General features: G+C 38.3%; 1 protein-coding gene across 2 annotated transcripts in view; it reads right to left on the reverse strand.

Annotated features, from left to right (window-relative positions):
- Nucleotides 1-366: 366 nt before the first annotated feature.
- RORA (RAR related orphan receptor A) overlaps nt 367-22,890 on the reverse strand; it is a 389,816-nt gene continuing 367,292 nt past the window's right edge. For both annotated transcript variants that reach the window (XM_064456638.1, XM_064456640.1), the window contains 8 exons: nt 16,819-16,960; nt 14,804-15,199; nt 11,445-11,566; nt 10,067-10,199; nt 9,260-9,367; nt 7,742-7,852; nt 6,283-6,395; nt 367-4,968 (listed from right to left, as the gene is read on the reverse strand). In XM_064456638.1, the coding sequence (XP_064312708.1) occupies nt 4,804-4,968; nt 6,283-6,395; nt 7,742-7,852; nt 9,260-9,367; nt 10,067-10,199; nt 11,445-11,566; nt 14,804-15,199; nt 16,819-16,960 (1,290 nt within the window). In that variant the 3' untranslated portion in view covers nt 367-4,803. The remainder of the gene's footprint in view (nt 4,969-6,282; nt 6,396-7,741; nt 7,853-9,259; nt 9,368-10,066; nt 10,200-11,444; nt 11,567-14,803; nt 15,200-16,818; nt 16,961-22,890) is intronic.

Genomic DNA, 22,890 nt, shown 5'->3' on the forward strand with positions numbered 1-22,890 from the left:
GTTTTGAACAAAATAAAGACCTAAGAGCAGCTATACTGCAAAACTGAGTAAGAGAATGAGGCATGCATAGAGCATTTAGTTTAAAAAAAATATCCAGTTCTCTTGTGCCTGGGGGGGGGAAGGGGAAGGGGAAGGGAAGAAATACTAGCATATTTTTTTAAAAGTAATTTGTTCCACCAGTAGTACTGGCCACCCTGTTAAAGAGTTTTAGAAGATCCCTGAGCACATTAGTTTCTGACTCTTAACCCCAGCTCCAAAATGATAGGGCTTCTGTTGTTGATAACTAGATGGATTGTCATTCACAGTTAAGTCAATCATAAGGTGCTTATCTATTTACCCTTTTTTTCACCAATCAGCACAAAGAACTGTCAGAAAATAACTTTTATTTTTCTTTTTTAAATAATAAAAGGGCACAAAATTTAAACAATGTTTTGTGACAGTGGTTTAGGATTATTACCTGGCTGCCCCTCAGCAACAGACAAGTGATTCAATCGACATTCCTTAGCAAAAAAAAAAAAAAAAAGGGGAAAAGAGGGAAAAAAAAAAAGAAACAAAAATCCTGTACAAATATGTATTTTTCCCTGAGGGATCAAGGTTACACCCGCAAGTGCTCTATGTACATATTGCACTGTAGAGGAATGAAGAACATGTGCAAAAAAAGCAACAATGATTGAAGCTTACTAATCAAACCTTTTAATCATAACTGCTATGTCATCTTGCATTTTGGAATGTCGGAACACAGCTATTCCTTTAATCTAAAATGTAAAAAAAAAAAAAAAGAAAAAAGAAAAAACCACACCTCTACTATGGCACATTCAATGAAATAAAAAGTTTTCCAAAGACAAATAGACAAATTCCATCATGAAAATAATACAAAGTTCGTTCGTTTGTGGTTTTTTTCTGTTTTTTAGAAAAATTACATTACTTACTTTCATTGTTTCACATTACAAAATCTTTTTTTTTAATGTTTACACAAATCACATTTTATTGCAGGAATATTTCAAGTGCCATCAAACATTTATAGAAGGGTTAAAAAAATAGAAGTCTCTCTAAAGTGGTCCAGACAAGGCTTTGTATAGAATAAATCTTTTTTCCACCTTCTATTTTTGACTTAAGTATTTTGAATACATTTTCTTTATTCCATTGACACTTAACAGCCTAGAAGCAGCCACTCACACGTACCCACACATATATTCATGTGTGCACACAAATGTACTCTCTCACACACACAGTTGCACATACACACAGATACCTTGGTATCCATACTAAGATAGGTAAGCTTTAATAAAGAACAACCAAACTTAAAAACAGCTTCCCTTTTCACCTAATCCCATAGTTTTTAAAATGTCAAATGATGTTGGAGATGTTGAAGTACATTAGGGTGGTTCAGATGACAGTATAGTATCTCTTTCCTAGAAAGCCAGAAAACATCTCTGTGGATAGATATTACACCCAAGGAACAGATCATTCAAAACCAAGATATTATTGCTTTGTCTTCAGCTATCCTTATCTTTTTACTTCTTGTGAACTGGGCAGATGACGAAAATACGCATATGAATATCCACTGACCCAAAATATGTTTTTTTAACTGAATATTCAGTTGATCATCTGATACCAGGCCATAGTGCCAGAGGTTCTGCAGAGTGCATGCCCTCTGCTGTGCTGGGTTCTCGGATGGCTGTCTCTCTGACCAGCCACTCTGACATTGCTGTACGCCCCCTTTCATAAAAGCCTCCTTGGCAACAGAAGTCTTATCAGTACATCTGCCATGCTGTATCCGTTTTTTCCCCCCTTGTCTGTGAAGAGCAAAACAAAATGTTCTATTGCCAAGTGGCTATTAATTGTGATCGGGAAAGCAGAGTTACTTGGGGTACGTATGCACAGCCTGATTTAACAAGGTGCCAGTACACAGGAGCTCCCATGGACAAAAATGACAGCACTTTCTGGCCTGGAAGAGCACATTGCAAGCTGTTTCCAGATGCAAAGGGCTTTCAGCTAAGGCCCCTCTGGAACCTTTTTATGGTTACATATTTTGTTAGTAAATGCTCCAAAAATCTGTGTCGTCAATGACTTGCGGGTGTAAATATATTGAACTAGATGCCAAACAAAACCATTAGCACCAAGATGGCTGGTAGAGTGCTAATATTCATCAGGAAAGGTAAGAAAAGGATGTGACTGAAAATTAATCCCAAAATATTTTGTCTGGTAGTCTACTTATTGTCAGAAGTAGGAGTTGTATCTCACTCTTTAAAAAAGTACAGGTCTTCATTATTCATTAGTTGACACTGAAATTAAGTTTAGTTGATCTTTACAGGACTAGCACCTAAGGCTGGTCACATTCAGAAAACATTTGTTAGTTAAAAGTGTTGCTTTAGAAAATAGGAGCGCACATTCGAATGAAAGTACCATATCATGCCAGTTACTCCAATAAAGTAAACAATGATTCTAGGAAAAGCATTTCAGTGAGGCTGGAGGGAGCATGTGCTGGGCTGCAAGACGCTTCTTTGGGAGCAGGTAGGATGGAGCAGTGAAAGGACGGGTCTATTGCGGGTTTTCCAAAAGCCCTCTCATGCCTCCATCCCAGTGCTCAGGGAGGTACAGGTGTTCCCGTCCCATGGTGCGGGAGTGTACTGCTTTGAAGGGGAGGCATACAATGCTCATCTCCCTGTGTTTCAAACCACAGAGATGAGAGACAGCTGTAAGCTTCCCTGACGGGGCAGACAATTTTTAATAGGTGTCACAGCTAAATGTGTCTCAGAATTTTAACCCAAAGGAAGCATGTCCATATCATAGAATAAACCTCTATTTTGCTTATACAACCCACTATCCTAAGTCTTCTTTTTAAAATAGGCTTCAGTGTGCTTCTATTTGCTTCTGTTACTTCTCAACTACTATAATATGTAGAGATTGTTTATCCTTGGAAATGAAAGCAATGTCTCGCTCCTTTTTCTTTTCTAATGTTACTGGCTTTTTTCTTATGTACTTAATCAGAAACTTCATTTGTGTAGGCCTACAAGGCATCCAGTTACACATCCTCAGCTCATCCAAACCAATTATGCACCTCTGGCTCAAACAGCCACGGTTTATTTTGTGATGTCATTTATTGTGAATCTGCTTCCTTCAGAACTAGTTTTACTTGCCAGATTTGCTCAGAGACAGTATTCTTCCTAAAGGGAATGGTAATTAATAATGACTGCAAGATTTGGCTTACTGGTTGGTTATGCAATACGAGAATCACAATTTCAGAACTACAGGATGCACATTTAAGATATTAATGATTTCCAAGCATTATACAGAGTACAGAACAATGCTTTCTAGCAACAGTGTGCCTTTGCTTTGTTAGTCTGTTCTTGTCTGATCAACTTTAAAGTGCATCTTTTTAAATAAGAAGAGCAAAAGACTTCTCTATTAAGCTACGTGAAATTGAACTGCTGGATGCTGGAAGAACGTGGGTCAGTGTCTCATCTCACTGAAGTCAAAGACAAACCTCCAATTGATTTTGATAGTCTAGAGTTTGGAGTTTGAAGGCATTGTTTACAATATGGAGTACAAAAGTATGTAATATTATGTATAAAAATGACTCTTCCACATACATGTTATACACCCGTACTTTTACTGTCAATACAGAGTTGAGTAAATACCTTCAAACCTGGATTTATGGTGGGCAGAAATACACTTTACTTAACAGCCTGCTTTTCAAGGATGCCATGTTACTCATCTGTAAATGATCTGTAATTGCTTAGTTTAACTTTGACCACAGAAACTCAGCACCTTTGAAAATGAGGCTTTTGACTTGTGCACCCAAATCTGAATTTAGGCATGTAATTTTAAACATCCAGGTTTGAATGATTTGAAAATAAAAGTACCTTTGAAATTAACAGCTGAAAAGCTGATTTATAAATTGTCATTATCTTCAACTCTTAAAAAAAAAATAATAAAAAAAATCTATGTAGCTATCTCAGGATATGACCAGCCTCTCTTTAAAAGTAACATGGAAAACAGCAGCATAAATACCTCCCAACGTACCAGTACCTGCCAAACCTTTTTCAGTTAAACTTGAATTTCTGGTGCACATGCAACACAACAATGAACACGCTAGCATTTAATTTAAAGAAAAAGGTGCAAAATGAAAGTGCCTTATCAATTCAACAAGAAAAGCTATACCAGTAACTACATTTTATATTAATTAAAACAATATATAAACAATATCTCTTTTGCTATATATAGTCTTCATGCCCATTTACCCTGTAATATATTATAATGCTATTGTTGCTATTGCTATGGACCCTTTTCATGCCATTCTGTCTACTGGCAAACAGTGGTAGGTGAAAAAAATCGTCCTTCATGAAACAATGAGCAAGCTGTGCAAACTGATGCTGAAATCTCTGCAATGAACACCAGTCGCTGATTACTAGGTGGACTCTCTGTTCTGATCAACAAATTGATTGTTCTGTCAAAAGTCTGGGCAGTGAACTACAAGAGGAAACAACCTTCTGACATTAGTACTCTCAGTCTGTGTAAACAGAGATCAAGGATTGAGAAGTTGAGACAGAAAAAGGGTCCATATTTGTAGGCATAATGGAAATCATATGCATGAGAAAAACAAGTTCAACTTTGTTTCATTGTTTCCCATCCTTCGCCTGACCCCGGCCGCCAAGAGACGTGCAGTGTGTTGGCTCCCTAGGTCTGTGCAGGGCCATATAAAGTGTCTTGGTTTTCTTTTTCTTTTTTTTTTTTTTCTTTTCCTTTCATTTGTTTTAATGTTTGTACTTCGGACATTCTAGAAGTGCTTAGGTGATACATTTACCCATCAATTTGCATCGCTGGCTCAAATTCTGAAGTGAACAACTCCTTGTAAAGTGGAGGAAAATGAAGTCGTACAATGTCTGGGTATATTGCTTTAAATGCCATAAGCTTTTCCGTATGTCGTCCACACAGTGCTCTTAAAGTAGACACTTTGCATATTAACTGTAAAAGAATGAATAGAAGTCATACGGTCATACATGGAACCAGGCCTCCCCAGCTTGCTCTTAGGATTAAAGCTCTCCCAAAAACTGAGTTCACATCAGCTGTTTACCTTAACAATGGCATTTCAGATGTGTAGCCATGGATGTTTGTTATGTTAGATTAAAAAAAAAAGAGAAAAAGAGGCAGCCACTAAAGGGCTTTAGTGCTATCGGTGAAATAATATTTTCTTTAAGTTCCTAGGAAAATGTATCATTAGATTTCCTCACTTGCCTACCAAGCACTGGATTGATACAGAAGTATTTCATGGCTGGATCTTAACTCATGCAACTTAGTCATTCTCTTGGAAGAAGGCAGTCCCGACTACTTTTGAACCTAGTGTGAATATTGTGGAGGAAACTGGCAATGCAATAGATCAGGCTTTTTTAATTTATGCCAAATAAGGTGAAAAGGAAGAGACCAGAAAAATCTGTCTTCAAAAATATCACTAGGGTAATCCCTGAACTTACTGAGTAAATTATTTTTATCAAAAGAATCTTTCTTCCAACGAAGGTATCCAAAGTATATGCTCGGAAAAGAATTGTATGAGCTGGGATTTGGAATGAGGACAATCTGTAAAGTTTGGGCTGGTGGACATCCTGCTTCTATTGTAATTAATTCTGTGGTGTGAAATGAAGCATAAGCTTTCTGGCTACGCAGAATTCTAAAAGGAACTACCTCAGTAAGCAAGCGCCTATCCTTCCCCAATTCTTCAGATTTACTTTTTTTAACATTATACCAGTCTTCAATTTTTAAAAGAGGTAAGTGAAGATACTTTAGATTAGCATAATAGTATCTCTTTTCTCTTCCCTGGGCATCAATATTTGGAAGAACTGCTGAGAAAAACGCTGTGTGGGGAACTTCTCATGGAAGACTGAAAAACAAGGTTAGTTTGGGTATTGCATATTATAACAACTTAATTGCCATGCAGGCAGAGATTTCACAAGGATTAAGGCATGGATATTGTAGAACTGAAATCTCATTCTGTGTGGCAGAAACGTGTAGGTGAAATAAGATAAAAACCTTCATCGCTTTTCATTAAGTTCAACGTTAAAGTATTTTTCAGACCATTATCAACCTTGTTCCCTAGTACATCATCATTTCACCTCTCTGGTTCTTAGTAAATAGTTTCAGCTAAGCACCCTGATTTTGAACAAAGAATTCTGGGTTTATAAATAACAAATTAACTGCATAGGAGCTTTTCCACCATCATTAGGATACCACTCCTAAGGAAGCATACTTTCACAGCCATGTGTCAAGGCACACTAGGAGTCTTACCTTTGTTAGAATTCCATCTTCTCGGTGGTTCTTCTGTAGTACATGCTGAAGTGCCAGCTGGATCTTCTGTTGGAGTTTTTCAATTTTTACTTTCTCCTGAAGCCATGAGCGATCTAATATAAACAGAATTAACACCTCTAGTACTGCACACATCGATCACAGTGGACCAGGAAGTACCAAGCCTTACAGATTCATCTTGTTTGCAACCTTCCTTCCACTTATATATTCTTATATAGAAAATGAGTTTCAAAATTAATAGGTTTTGGAGTGTCTTTATTGCATGCATTTAAAATTACTTTTATGAAGCCCTTAATTGGAAGAATGCAGCGTATCTGAAAAAGATTTAATACTATTATTCATTTGCTAACAAGGTCTGTAAAATGCAGGGTATTTACAAAATGAAGCTAGCAACTTTTTAGTGGGAAATCAGTAGGTCACATGATGAACAAGTAGTTAGAGTGGATCTTCTTGCTAAGATCTACAGTGACACACAGAAAAATAAGAAACATATATTCAGCTATTACCAAAAAAAAAAAAGCAGCTCTTAAACTTCCTAGCAGCAAAGTTGCATTAGCTGCTACACCCTCTGTGCTGCAGAACTGTGGGATTCTGTGGCTTACATACTAAGACATGGGGCTAACATCCTTCTGACCTGGCAAACAGCAGGAGAATGTATTTATGATAGTCTCAATAAACCCACTGCTGCTAACAGACTCTTCCACCTCCACTCCCGAATCCACTATGCTGCAGTCTAAAAGCAGAATGTTTATTTCCTTGGGTATTACGTAAGACACAAACTGACTTTCTGCACCAGTATCTTGTTTCACCTGACCTAATAAGCCTTCCCAGAACCTGAAGTACTGTGTGCATCTACTTGAGATTGTTATTTTAGTCATGGCTACGGTAGACCAGGCTGACTCTTGGGGCAACTTGTATGTCTGGCACCATAATTCTCAGTGTACCCAGTTTCATGGTGGGGATAGGCACCTAATCTACCTCGGTACCTTTGCACTACACTGAAATGGCAACCCCGCTTAACAGACCTGAGGTGACACTGGAAGCGTTCTGGCATGTGCTTGAGAGAATTCCGCTAGAGATGCAAGCTCACATACCTTGAAAGCTGTCATAGTCAGTGGCTACCTTCTGCCTGTCTCACCTAGGTTGACCCAGTGGTCTCACTCGCATGAATTTAAGCCTTTGCAAAGAAGCTGAGTCCTCAACAAATTTGAAAATTTGGAAAACAAGGGCTTAGATTAGGATTTACAATTTAACAAATTTATTCCTAAATTAATAGTTTTAATGTGTTTATTAAAATAAGAACTTTGGTCAAGAAGGAGACATTGGAAAGATGACGACATTTCACACTGTCCAATAGTCTTAAAAACTTAAAAACTTAAAAAGACTTCAAAATAAAAATTACCTCTACCAAATAAACCTAGAGCAAACCTTTATCTCTTACCTGCTGACATTAAAACAAATGCAGAAAACAAAGCTATCTCATCTTCTGTCAGGTGCATAGAACATAGACTTTTTCCAAATTCAAACACAAAACTAATGAAGTCTTCACAACCTGCCAAAAAGAAGGTACAGCTCATGCCACATTGTTTAAAACTACTTCAGAGTTACAAGAGTTGTTGATCTATTCTGATGGAGGTGAAAAATGGACGCAATATACTTTGTAGGTGAGTGGTCTTCTCCTTAAGGACTGTGGAATGATGGTAGTGAGATCTCACTCATGCCTGAGCTTATTACCCCATCCCCAGGAGTCCCCAGCTCCCGCACCCTGGCAGCCAGTATTCTGAAGGCTTTGCATGCTGTTATCTTTTCCACATTTGGTTCTTTTGGGATAAATATAGATAAAACCCAAGCCGTTTTCAAGCTCAAAATCGGTTTAGCTTTGTTTCTATTCTAAATGGAACTTTCTCATGTCACTGTGGACTGGAGGTTTGAAACGTGTACTTGATAAGCGCTGATTTTAAGACTGTTGAGCACACAGAAGAGGGAGGGGAGAGAGGCATACAAGGTACATGCAGGAGCAAAGGGAGAAGCCACGGTCTGAAAGCTTTTCATGCAGAAAAGGATCTTTGTCTCCTTTCATCCATTCTCTTGCTTGCAGAGGCGTAAGTCAGGTTACTGCTGCTGTTGCACATGCTGTTATGCAGTTTGCTGAAGTGGAGCCCTGCTTTGAAGGGGATTGCAACCTGACAGAAGAGGGCTCTCCTCTGCACATCTCAGCCCCAACCCAGCCTAAATTGCTGGATGTAGCTGGTAACAGATGAAAGTTATGTCTCCTTGGAACCCACATCTGATACTGCATTCTCTGAATTGTTTGCACTCAGACCTTGTACCTTGAGGTGTTTTAGAAAGGCAGAGAATCCTTCAGTAATTGTACAGCGTTCTCTGCTGCCATATTTTCGCTGCCCTCCAAAATGGCTTACATCCCAAATCTATACCCAGTGAAATGCATCCTTTTAAAATTAGCAAAACTATACAGAAAAAAATTCAAAATTATAAACTGTGTTTAACAAAAAGAAATTGATTTAGAGTATTTTATCTGCAAATAACTGGACTTCGCATATTACAAAATGCTACTAACATCTTCAAAGCAGTAACGTCAGTATATCCAAAATTAGCTTAAAATCTGCTGCCTCTTCCAACAGGATATATAAAATGTTACACTAGATACGAAATCTGGGCTTCTGTTCTTAACAAGTGTGTCCAAACTGCTCTCCCCTGATCTAAGTGTTAAACTCCAACACCAACAGTCTTTTACTGCACTGAGTTAAGCTATTTTAACTCCTGAAATCAGCCTGGCGTCAGAGCCAGCATGACTGCTTACAAAATAAGCAGTTTGAGCTTTGGAACTCTTTTATTTGAATGCTACAGCCTGAATTTTTCAAAGCAGCTGTCCCCTTGCTTTTCCACCTTACTATTTTCATTCTGTTTTTTTAAGATACAACACTTGACATTTCCTTACCTAAGGACTTGAAAACCTCTGGGCTAGCGTACTTGCCATCAAAGTAGACTGTGTTGTTCTGGGAGTCAAAGGCACGGCACATTCTGATGAACACAACCTCTAAAGACCCTAAAACAGAAACAACGTATGTTTGACTATTTAAGTAGAGACTTCAGTTGCAAAGAGCGAGTAAGGATTTAAAAATTTCCTACGCTCTGTATTCAGTATCAATCAAGTAGGGTAGTAGGTTTCTGTGGTATAACAAAACATAGTTTGATTTGCTGGTAGAATTAAAGAAATTCCCATAAACCCCTTCAGAAGTTTTTGCTAAAGCAACTTGGTTAATGCTAATAAAATCTAATAATTTTTTATTAGAGTAACGAAGTCTCTGAAGTCAAAGCAGCTCATTTAGATTTATGTTCATGAAGCTTTGACAGCTTTGTCCAGTGTTTGTATTACTGTATTACTATTGCATTACTTCTACATCTTGCATAGAACAACCTGGATTTTTACCTTGAAATATGGTATTTGCTATACGTAAGCCAAAATTAAAAATTCAAATCCAGCTTTTCCATCTTTACACACTCATTGCTCCCTTTGTTCACAATGAAAATTTCAAATGTAGACTTGAACTCATTCTATCCAGAGCAACTAAGAAGGTGTAGTACTTCAAACAAGGACTTGGACAATTTGTAAGGTTTTTACCCTGCATTGCTTTAGATGATCATTGTACAACATATGTATATATGTGTATACCATCACTATATACAGGTAACACCTTCCTCAGTCAACACTAATAGAAGCAGACCTTAAAACTGACCCACATACCTGCTTTTAAAAGCACAATTTGATCATTTTGACACAGTTCCATAAAGCCATCAATGCGTTTGGCAAATTCCACTACATACTGTATAGCTTCTGTTATTTTGACTGCGCATAACTGCCACATTACCTCCCTTTGCTGTTTGGGAGAGAAAGAAAATTCAAAAATTACTAATCAAGGTTTGGAAAGCCCATTTTCATAAAGTAAAACTGAGCTGAAAAAGAAAAGTGGAGTGAATTCTCTCCAGCACTCCTGGCTACACTGTGCTCATAAGACAAGGGGAATTAACCTCAAAGCCAAAGCCTCACGTGGATGAGTGACCATGCAAACATGTAAGACTTCTTCAGTGATGTCAGAGAAGATCTAGGTTGGAGTGTTTTTACTTCATAAGCCAAAAATGTCAAAGTATAATGATCCTGGTGATTTCACTGGCAGTTTTATTCACTGCATCAGCAGAAAATGCCAATTTACATGAGCACTGCATAATCACGGTTTTCCTATCAACCTTGTGTATTCCATACAGAGCGTAAATTACCTAGCTAGCTTGTCTTCAAAAGATACATAGAAAGATATACATATATGAAGATCATCTTGTTAACAACATAAAGGAGGCATGCAAGTAGTGATTTTTTAATTTGTTGATAATAATTCAGAATGAAATTACCTAATGAGTGCAAAAAATGGTATTCTTAAAGGTTAAATATTTTTTTGTGGAAATGAAAAGTATGTTCAAAGAACAGTGTGCTTAAATGGTGCTTCCCAAGACAGTTTTCCAAAAGTTGCCACGTGGTAGTAGTTTGTGGATGGAAGGCATACTGGAAATACAAACACTGAGTAAATCTTACAGTACCCACTGGTAGCACGGCAGCAGCGTGCTGCTATTCTAGAGGTAAAACTGGAACACTGAGTAACAGTTGTAGAATGAATCAGGACTACAACCAAGCATTAAAGGCTGGAAATCTGACAGAATTCTGTGTTTATAAACTCAAAACAAAACACATGATGTAAAATGACAAAACTTGGCGGCTTCAGCTTTTTTTGGTGGTGGTGTTGATCTGGGAGATTACAGATTAAGAACTGAAAATAACATGCCATTTAGGATTGAAAAATTTATCTGGTTTCTTATCCTCATCTATCAATGACAGATAGATAGATTTTTAGGAGCTTTGCCTTTTCCTGTACCTGTAAAAAATCACAAATGCAAAGGATATCCTTAACCATCTTGCTGCTTTTGATTCCGGCATATTATTTTTTTGAAAAACACACAAAAAATATACATTCCTGATAGCAAACAGAAAGCAGTGAAAAAGTGAATTTTGCAGTGTGTTATGGAAATACCATGCTTTAAAAACAGCATGCCATAGTTTGGCATGCTTTTTATACCTTGTTCTGATAGTTCTCAACTTCTTCCTGCAGAAAAGTCTGCCATGTTATCTGCTGCAGCTCCTCTCTCAAGTACTGGCAAGTTTCCATGTGTGACTTGGAAATATTCTGTGCGAGATGTTCTAAAAGAAAGACCAGAAAGTGACACACATTAGAAGTGCAAAGCTGTACCTTCAGACACGAGAAAGGTAACACGTTCCAGTTGCAAGGGGGGGGGGAAGGCGGGGAGAGGGTTGGCTCTTAGAAAAAAATGCTTCCACTTCAGATCTCCTTGGATTTTGCTTCATGAAAATAAACACATGTAATGCCAGCCGCTGACAGACTCGAGGGAAACAAAGCAGAAACCCGGCTCTTAGGCCAGGGCTCCTGCAGGGCCTGGCGCAGCCGCTAGAGGGCGCCCTGCGCGCGCGCACACACCGAGACAGCCGAGCGAGCGGGGCCCTTCCACCGCCTTGTCAGGTGCTGAGGAGAACCCCAATTTATTTTTGAATAGCCAGACTTCTACTGGGGACAGGCTTCTTTCTCACACAGCAGCGGGTGCGAAAGAAAGCTTGCGGGATCGAAAAGCCTGCAAAATCAAGGCAAACCTGGTGAAACCAGGGAGCATTCACACCATTGCAAATTCAGTAAGCGGCCTTGCTGCCTTCTGTAAGGTAAAGTCAGCTTGGAAACCTGAGCCGAGAATTACGCTCTTAAGTAGAGCCATAGGAGAAAATCCGAATGAGTGAGGTGAGGGACCCCTCGAGTTCAGGTACAGGAATCGCCTTGGGGACAGCCTCGCTGAAAACAGGATACTGTATAGGGAATGTAATGGCATTGCCAGCCAGCTAGTAGATCTTTGAAACCTAAATTCATTTGTGTTTTATACAGCAGAACTTTTCTAGTAGAGAAATACAGGTAGCTACCACCTGTCTAGTGTTATGTCAAGCAGGGCACTACCATATCAGGCTGCCTGTGAGGGAGAAAGTTTTGTTTCTTTTCCACGCTCATATAATGAAAAAATACTAGGAAAATACACTTATTAGAGAATCCAGATAATTGATGTAACACACTAAAGACTCAAGGGTTTTTTTCCTCAGCTTTGGAGTAGTCACTTAGTAAACCACACATGATTTAGAATTTCCATACAACACAACTCCAAATAAACTATTTTCTGCTGCTGTACTTGGTTAAAAGACCCTTAAGGCAGATTTATATTTATTAATACAACTTCATTCCATAAACCCTTAGGAACGCCTTCAAAAGCACAAATAGCATTTAGACATCTGAACTCCACTTCTACTTTGTCTTTCTCTTCACATGTGTCTGTTCTCCTACTTTAGATGTGACAAGTAGAGGCTGGTGACTTGTCCCAGACAATTCTGCTGTTGGTGCTTTTGCAGTTAAGCCACTGAAAAGAAAGGCTTAAAATGAACAAGAAGTGTGGTCATTAACAATATTGGGGCATTCTGAGGGACTTGAGCATTAGGTCTTCTGTGAAGCTTGCTTTGTTTAATAATGACCAAACCCAACTCCTTACAAATTGAACTGCTGCACCAGCCTGTTTAGTATCATACTTAACTGCATTATTAGTTTGATATAAGATACTACCTGAAAAGTCTTCACAATACAGCTGAGTTAAAAATCAGATTATATGTGCTACCTGAGCAAGCAATAGTGTAGAATATAAGGTAGTTTATACTTTGGTTGTTATCATAGCTTTCATATATTTCAGAGCAAGTTTGGTTTGGTTGGGTTTTTTTTGGTTGGGTGGTGGTTTTTTAGGTTTGGTTTGGTTTTTTTTTTTCCATTAACACAAGTGTGTACTTAAAACATGTGCTCTTACTAGCAGCACCTGACAGCATTATATCTGTGCCCTTGCAGGATACAGAAGGTGAAATATTACCGCGTTATTCACAAACCTCAGCCTCAGTTCTAGACTGTATTTCAGCACACACCTAAATACTTTCATTGAACAGCCACATCCTTCTAAACTGAAACCTTTGTCTGGAAGACAAACATTCTTCAAACATGGTTTGGCAATATCAGTGCTGGGCACCCAAATCATGCTCTGTAGGGTTTAAACGCAAGCACTGTGTAAATAAAGGTAAGCAACATGGCAAACTTATTTTAGGCCAGCGTTCCAAACTCAACCGCTGGCCTAGGAAGTAAAAGCCTTTTCTTTTTGCTGCGGGTTTAATGTAGATATTTTATTAACACCCACAAGAATATTAACAACCATTTGATTGAGACAAAGCTGGCAGCATAGCCTTTATCCTTAGTTTTTCTCCTCATTTTTACTTATCTGTAACTGAAGTTATTTGAACTGAAGCCAGACACTACATTTTGGCTGTCACAACAAATTATATTGCTAAGGACTGTATTCTGCAACATAAGGATGTCAAAAAGTAAGCCGCCTTGACCCTTCCTCTCTGCAAAACTTCTCAGGACATAAACTAAAATAAAATAAGCAAAATTTCATATAACGTATTTGCTTCTAATTAAAAAAAAAAGTTAGCAAAAAGAGAAAAATTTAACTTGGAATACCTGATTTTTCAAACTATTTTTTAGGTTTTCATAATGGAATAATTAGCAAAAATGTTGCTTAAGCAAGCAAAATCACTGTTTTAAACACCTGACAGCTTATATAAGTATTAGGATCTTAAAGCCACTTCTCTTAATGCCCTGTTCCAGTTTACTTACAACCAGTTCACACAGCACGTACGAACTCGAGTCTGAGATGTTGACAAATCATAGTTGTGGAATTCAGTCCTAGTGATTCAGGGAAGAGTTTAAAGTAAACTGTGCTCATTAATGTGGTCATTATAAGGCTCTTAGGGAAATATTCAAAACTTGCTACATTAGAAAATTTTCTGAAGTAGCTGGGGCCAGATTCTCTTCAACCAGTGGCAAGGAGAACTGCCCTCAGATTAGATTGGTGCTTTGGTTTCATATTCCCCAGGTACAAGCAAGGAGCAGAAGAAAATCAGCCTCATCACTTTTTGTTAGAAAATGAGAGTACTGAGGTAATGAAAAAGAATATAAAATGTTCAAAAATAATCTGCAAATAAATACTCTGTTTGCTCAGCACTAAAAATTAGCTTGTTAATCAGTATTCAAAGGGTTCTATTACAGGGACTGAAAACAAAAGTAACACTACTAGAGCTGATCAACCACAAGCTCCTGGGACTTTCAGTCCAGTTCCGTAAGGTGTTCACCGTGTACCCCAACTAGGGTATTGTGCACTTCACAGAAGAATGCCCATACATGCTCACAGATGTGTTGAAGCACCATTCTTGCTATCATCTGGCCTAACGTGTCACTTCAATCCAAAGGGTACTATTAAGACAATTACAATGGAAGCTTTTCTCTCTCATTACCTAATTCTGCCATGGACACAGTTGGAGAGGTCTCCCCATTTGTAAAAGAACAATAAGGGAAGAAGCCCGATGCTGGTGTGTAGTCACATATTGGTTCTGGTTTGATTCCATTAATATCAAGACCCGACTGATCTGGAGAAGGCTGTATGTCTAAGTAGAAGCTGCTAACTGCAGAGTCTGCTTTGCTACCTTCAGGGGTATGCCCATCAATGTAATTACTGAGGTCATCATGTAGCTCTGTTAATCCATTGGTGGTGATATTGTATGTTGGTGTTAGTGGTTCTGCCTCTCCTGGTTGCTGCTGATGATCTCGCTGCTGCTGCTGCATTCGATGTTTCTGCACCTCCGCATACAGGCTGTCCCTCTGCTTTTTTGACATTCGACCAAACTTTACAGCTGAAATACAGACATACAATGTATTATATTTCTACAAATCCACTACTGCACTTTAATTATCTTGGGTCTTTAAATACTACACCTAAGGAGATAGTAGAAAAGGCAAATCAGCAGGATGGGCAGACCTAAGAATCACTTCTGTCAGTTACAGGTAACATACCTACAGCATCTACTCTTCAAAAGACCTTTTTAGCATGCTCCTTAAATGGACCATTAGAAGTCACTGTTTTAGCTTAATTCATTAACTTTCCACTTCTATACTGAGAAGATTTTCTCTTATATATCCACCAAAGCTGACAGATGCATCTTTTCAGCATTCAAACCCTACCTGGAAAAACAGAAGCTAAAACAGAGTATGCTGGCCTGAGAGGGTCTGTTCAATTCCTGCTGGCTGTATACGCATACTATGGGGTGAACCTAGAGTTAGGCATAAATAGGCGGGGGGGATCTGTCTCAAAGAATATCAAAAGCAAGCTTTATTGTTATTAGGCCCAGAGCACTCAGGAAGAACCACAGAACCTGCTTTCAGTGTGGCTTGCTGTGACAAACAGAAATGTTTACCTGGTGAATTATTATTAAAACTATATGCACACGCATGTATCACTCTCCACAAAATTACTACTATTTTGAGAAGTATTACTATAAAGCATAAACCAGAAGAAACTGGTTTTGCCACATCCAGGGAATTCCTAAGAACAGGGTATGTCATTTCTGGGACTTGTATGAGCTGTCAAAGCCTCATCGTTTAGGAAGATGACTACCACCTTGTACTTTTCTACAGGAAAGCAAACATGGCAGAACAACTCATTAACTGATCAAGTGTTTCAGGTTTTTAGTTTCATGCCCAATAAAAAATTTAGGATGCTGTAATTCAAGAAGTAAATGTAATCTGAAAGCGATCTCTGTAATCGGGCCTCATGTAATGCACATGTATTTGTAGAACATGTAGCGCTGCTGTCACTACTGCAGGGGAAAAGACTGAGTCAGATCTTCAAATTGGGAAAGCAATGGCAGCTTCATTACATCCATGGGGGAGGTGCACAAATATTAGCTGCAAATCCAGTTCTGAGTTACATAAGCTTCTATTTTACAGAGGTGGGTTTTCGTTGTTACACTAGGAATAGTTTTGGGTTTAATATTGACAGAACTTGAACACATTTTCTTCAGAATTCTATCTTTGAAAAAACACTGCGCTGTTTTATCTTTGCATTTTTAACATTATTCATTATACACACATTTAAACTCTCTATATTGTGAAACAGCTCTGATTCGTACCAGTAGGGCAGTCAGAGAGTTACTGGCAACTATAGTGTGTCACTTAAATTGGACACATAAAGAAAGTATTAACATTAGACTGCATCTTTAAGAAGTCACCAGAGGCAAAGCTCTTAACTGGAAACTATAATAGATGAGTAGAAAAAAAAAAAATCCAGGAACTTCATACATGACCAGATTTATATATATTTATGTGACTATATAGCAACGTATAAAATCCACTTGATGTTCTCAACTATCAGCCCAATACACAATTAATTTTTAAATCCTATGTTGCTCAACACACAGTGTACTAAACATTATTTTACTCTTTTGCTATAAAGCTATGTGTTAGCAGAACTCACCATCTCGAGACATCCCCACAGCAAGGCATTTCTGTAATCGACAGTGTTGGCAGCGGTTTCTACTAGTTCGGTCAATCAAACAGTTCTTCTGACGAGGACAGGAGTACGTAGCATTACTTTGCTGACTCCTCCTGAAAAAGCCCTGTAATAGAATGGCAAAATACAAATCAAGAAGCTGTTAACTGGTGGAGCAAATAAAGACTCTGAAAGGTAGCATACCTAATAGAAAATGAAGTTCAAGTGCACTATAGTCAACTAAAGGAAGTTAAGAGGTTGGGTTTTTTTTTCTCTCCTAGAAACAAACAAAAAACAGTAACTAGTAGGAAACAGTTAATTAAAAAGTTATGACATGTAGAGGAATTACGCATTTTTTTCACTGATTTTACAGATCCCAGATTACATATGGTACAGCGATTCTTTCCAAATGAGATAGAACTAGTTATAGACCTAGATTTCCTTGATTTCTGATCTTTCCTTGGTCAGCATAGATCTCCAAAATAGGGAGGATTCAACAGGTAGTTGATTCAACAGCTGCTACCCTGTTCTGTGTTTGGAGATGACAATAGCAGGCTCTGATGTTCAGCCTCACCAGCGTTATGTATGTGTCTAAAAATACAGAGCGTGATGCTGAGCAGTTCCTTCTACAAAGAACAATTTAAAAAAATATTTTCTCTTAATTAGTTTGACACTGACAACCAAGGTTTTGTTCAACTCGCCGCAGGTTTTTAAGGAGGGGGGGAAGCTGAAACAGATTTTGTGTATTATCTCTTTCCTGAGCCAACTGCAATGGGTAGACCCATCTCCAAAGAAAGTTAGTGCTGGAAGGTTATGCAGTAGTTACAACTTGGTTCCATCAGAATGGTGCATGTTATTAACCACTGTGCCAGCTGTTTGAAGTTCATTTTGTCTTTTTGCCATAGACTGTCCAAACATAAGCCTCTGTGTGTGTAATACCTACATCACGAGGATTCTGTGAAGATGTAGTCATTCTAAAGAGACATTTGCGATCAGTGAGCACAGTATTTTAGTTTTATGTTGCCACATAATGGATTAACTAACAGAGCTGCAAAGAAAATAATTCCTCAGAAAGGCTGGGCACCTTTTAATTAAAGTTGGACTTTTACCAATTTTTTATTTATTCGAAGGCCACATTCTGAAGTCCCTCAGCACATGCACACTCCGTTCCGACACTTGGTGAAACAAACAACAGGAAGGACTTCTGCATGAGAAGTAAGAGACTTCCTAGAAAACCTCCTGCAGACAGAAACATGACAAAACACTGAGATAAAGACCCCCCACTCCATCTTACGGGGAGGGTACCAGTCTTCATCGATCACGCCCTTTTTATTAAAGCTTTAATAGAGAAACATGGAGTTAAAAAAAAAAATGAGGAAACTGAGGATGCCCATCTTTAATCCTGTTTTTCTGTATGTCATTCCTCATTTATTCTGGTCTTTGTTTCTATATGATTGAACTTTCAATTGTTTTTTAATGTTTGTCAATAGCCAGATGATCATCACTGAGACAAAGTATTGCACATATTGAGCTCTGAACAAGTGCATTTCACCCTAGAGAAAACCTGAGATACCATGGAAATTTCTACCATTCCAACATCATGACTGATCCCTCTGGAGAAACCAACTCTTAGGAAAGCAGATAGCTTCATTTCCAGTTCTGTTAGCAGCCTTAGTGGAGCCAGTCACTCCAGTGCAAGTACACGTGCAAGTGCAATGCAATTCACTAGAAAAACAGGATTAGGTATCGACCTGACCGGTGACTTACTGATCAAGGTGCTGCATTTCTGCATTATCAGTCCCTTAAAATTTCAGTACTCCAAACACTTTAACAGTTACATTGAATGACATGCTCATGTATGAAATCATCTGCTACCACCAAGATCCTGAAAGTCAGCTTAATCAATATGTAAAATGAACCTGGCCCAATATCCTCAAAGATCTATATGTTTTCCTTTAGCTGGGACATATACTGTCTGTATTGCCAGCTTGGCATATTTCTCTTTATTAAGAGTAGCCTTGTCAAGCTGAGGATTATTTTTAGTATTATAATGGAGAAAAGACTGGGCTGCTTGCTTTTCCAGATTTTCTCTAGAGACACAACTGCTCAATACATTTTAGTGTACGATATATCAGCTAAGTTACAGCTTGAAGCTAAATTTTCAGTGGAGCAGAACTGCCTGAAACTGGGGCCTTTAAAAGCACTTGCACTTTACAAACCAGAGATGTAGTAGAGTGCTTTTAAAAACAAACTCTACGATGTTATGTGGTCATGTTGAAAATGTCAGCAGTAACTAAAGCAAAAACAAACAAAAAACAAACCCAAACAAAACCCTTGCCTCAAACGTCAGAAGTGAATCTAAACTTGTCCAGAGCTCAGAAATAGACTTGTCTGAGATTTGGGACTGAAGTGACAATGAAGTTAAACAGGATTTTTCTACTCTCAAAGTTCTTTTATATTGTTGTAATTTATTTGTGAGTTTTTTAACTTTTTGGTGGTCCTTGGGCTCTCATATCATTAGAAGACTTGGGGAAGCCCCTATTATAGAAGCCTTCTGTAAGTAAATATAGTTTCTTCATAGGTTGGGTTTTTTTTCCCCCTTTTATTAGAAGAAGAGAAGGAAAGGTGCTATATTCTGTTGTTCTATTACCTCCCTTTTGCCAGAGGCCCAGAGCTAGCTATAATTTTTCCACCAGGAAGGAGGAGGTAGATGCATGCATGGTACACGTGTATACATTCAAGCATTATGCAAACCAGGCCAGGCCACATGCTCTTAATTACATACATGTTCACAATCCTTATTTCACATTCAGATGATTGCCTAATGGGCCACAGGCAGAGTAGACCCCTCTCAATCAAACACAGGAATGAAACTAAAAAACATCACCATGTTACACCGCTCTGACTGATGGCATGGTCTGAAACAAGCTCTCTGGTAGAGAGCACTCCTTGAGACAGGGAGCCCTGCCTACTTCTGATGTCAGTATAAAGATCCAGCTGATTTTGATGAGGCGTCATTGAGCTTTGCATGTCTCCCTTTTTATGTAGATGTATTAACACAGTGCCAGAAGAGCAGAGCAGATTACAAGCCACAGCTTCATCTCTGCGTTTCAGACTCCTATTTATATACAACACAATATATGGTTTTTCATATGCTGCCAAGAAATCAAGTTTGGGGAAAAAAAGGGCATAAAAACTTTTCATCAGCAAGTCAGTTTGAATAACAACTTGTTAAAAAAGAACTCTGAAATGTAAATAACAGTTTTTGCGAAGTCTATTAACAGTTTCAATAACTTCACTGCTCAGTTGCTTGGTGTTAAAGACGTTTGTGTCTAACCTTGCTCCTTAGCAGGGAAAAAAGCCAGTTGCGCTTCCCCGGTGTCCCAAATGGCACAGCACAGACTCCCTCTCCACTGTGGCACAGGCTGACATGCTGATCTCATGTTTGGTCTTTTGACAAATTTTCATTTAATGAATTGATTCCTACAGTTCATTAACATACCCACTTCCACTTCTGTATACACATATGTCTTAATTAGCTGCTCATTGGCTGTTTAATTACAAGAAAACAGCTGACAGCTGCCTTGCTGCATCCTAATGGCAGACGTGTTGGAATGACTGTATGCAAGGCTGTGACAACAAAGGCTTATTCATAAACCCATGATTTATGGCTAATACTTAAAGACTTCCATGTATCATTAAGTTTTGCAATATTCTAAGCAATTAACAATTAGGTGGGGGGATTCGTTCTTTTTCTGTTTTCTAAAGCAAACTTATCACAAATTTTCTTTAAAGAAACAGCAGACAAATATACTGTTGTATGAAAGGTGAACGTTCAAATTGGATTTGTAACCCAATTTTATGACAATGAGTATGTTTTAGTTGTAAAGGAAGAAGAGTGCTGCAACAGTATTGTTCAATAAACAAACTTTGTTAATGAAGTATTTGATAACAAAGTTATAGTGCCACTGCAAACAGCAAAAATGTTGGTTTACATATGTAATAAAGACAGGAGATTGTGTTTATTGGGTTATACAAGGCTTCTGACTAGCCCTTTCTGTAACATGGCTCATCTCTTTTCTGACATGTTTTGCTTGACATTGTCTAGGCAAAAAAAAGAGAAAAACTTCAAAAGCATGAATTCAAGGTGAATGTTTGCAAAGCCAGTATGACACTCCATGTTCAATAGAGTAATGAAAAATTGACTAGTAAAGAAAGTTAGTTAATGAAACAAAAGAAAAAAGTAATGCAAGATGGGAAGTGAAAATACACCAGGTATTGTTTTCTGAAGTAACCAACATGGACATTCCTTGTAGTTACAACGAACAAGACCATCTTAGGTCTTAAAAGACACAAGAGACAAAAGCCTGTAGACCTTTAAAACTTTAAAGACCTATAAACCTTTGAAAAGATGAGAAATGCCCAGAAATGCCCTGCATGGATGGTTTTATAAAACCAACTGCGTATAGTCAAGCAAATAGAAGGATCCTACTACTGCATCTGTGAGTCAGTTGGGCATGTGCTGATTCAATTGACAGCAAAAGCAAGTAACTGCATCTGCAAATTAAAAGCCATAGTTTGTTAACAAAAACTTAATTTCAAACTAAATGCTTTGCTGTGTGTTTCTGAAGCACTTGGGTGCTTCTGACAATGCTAAATGGGATTAATCTTTCAGCTATGAGAAAAGAATACAAATGTGTACAAATCAGTCTCCTTTCTCAGCACGGTCCCTAAAAAGAGCAAAAGGGCAAAAGGTTGTTGACGGGTTCCCACAACTAACCATTGAGTAAGTGCTCCACACAGATACTAGTTTTTTCAGCAGTGCTACTAAAATAGTAGCATTTCCAATCTACACAGGAGAATAAACTTTTATTTCTGAGTCGTGGTACAGTCCTTGTGTTATTCTTCATCCATCCTTCTGAGTAAAAGTCTTATATGATTAATCTCATCTCCCTTTTTCTCCATTGTATGTTGTATACTGGGCATCACCAATGGTCAGATAGAAAAAAACCTCTCAAAATTTACTGTATTTATAATAAGCCACAGGAGCCCTCCTAGATAAAGTATAAAACAGAGCCTGGCTAAAACTTTATTTTTGTCAATAGGGGGGAAAAAGAGGAGGTGTTAAATTTTATTTTTTAAAGGCAGATTCAAATTCAGCTAAATAGGTTGATGGGTTGGGAGTACTCAATGATGTTTGTGCAAAACACAGCCACAAACTTCATAAAAACAGCCAGTAACATCACAGCAAGATAGGAAATGAAAACTTCTCAAGAAAAACGAATTGGCTTCATTACAAATCTTCAATTCCAGTTATGTGAAACACAATACAACAACAAAAACTGGTCAGAGGACTTTCAATTGTGTGAAATGCAAGAGTCACAAACTTGTAAAAGAGCAGCAGAATCAGCAAAAATCAATCTGACAAGAGCTTGTCTGTGATTTCACACACGATACAGATTAAGATTGCGAAGTAGGTCTTTGCAACAAAAACTTGACTTCAGGTTTTAAATAAACTATATTTCTGGTGGTTATTAGTATCTACACAGTAACACTTTAGTTAACATTACTATTACGAAACTGGACCGAAAACTGTTAAGAGCTGGAAATAGCCCACTTTGCTGCTTCTGCTGCTGTTCCTGCCTGTAGATCATTCTTGACAGGCCTGGCTTGATAGGGCAGCAACACATCTGTTTGCTTTTGATGACTAAGGCCCTGATCCTGCAATCTGATGCACATGCATGGGTTTGTAGCACCTGTGCAGAACCTCACTGACTTCTCTGGGACTCTCTGCAGGACATGGGCTCCAGGAACCAGAGCACAGGACTGGGAACGCAGTCTTCATAGCAAAGTGCTTTTTACAAAGGAAGGTTTAGCATAACATGAAGAGCAATGCAAGCATGCTCAAACCTGCAGAGATCGTAGCCACAGAAAAGCTGGAAAAAACCCCATACCAATACACACCTGGCTCGATTGGCAGAAGCCAAGTTATGCCAACTTTTTCACCAGCCAAAATAGTTCTGTTGGGTGAGACTTTGTTGACATTACTGTGGAAGA

This window comes from Phalacrocorax carbo, chromosome 7 (genome assembly GCF_963921805.1).
Source record: "Phalacrocorax carbo chromosome 7, bPhaCar2.1, whole genome shotgun sequence".
NCBI lineage: Eukaryota > Metazoa > Chordata > Aves > Suliformes > Phalacrocoracidae > Phalacrocorax > Phalacrocorax carbo.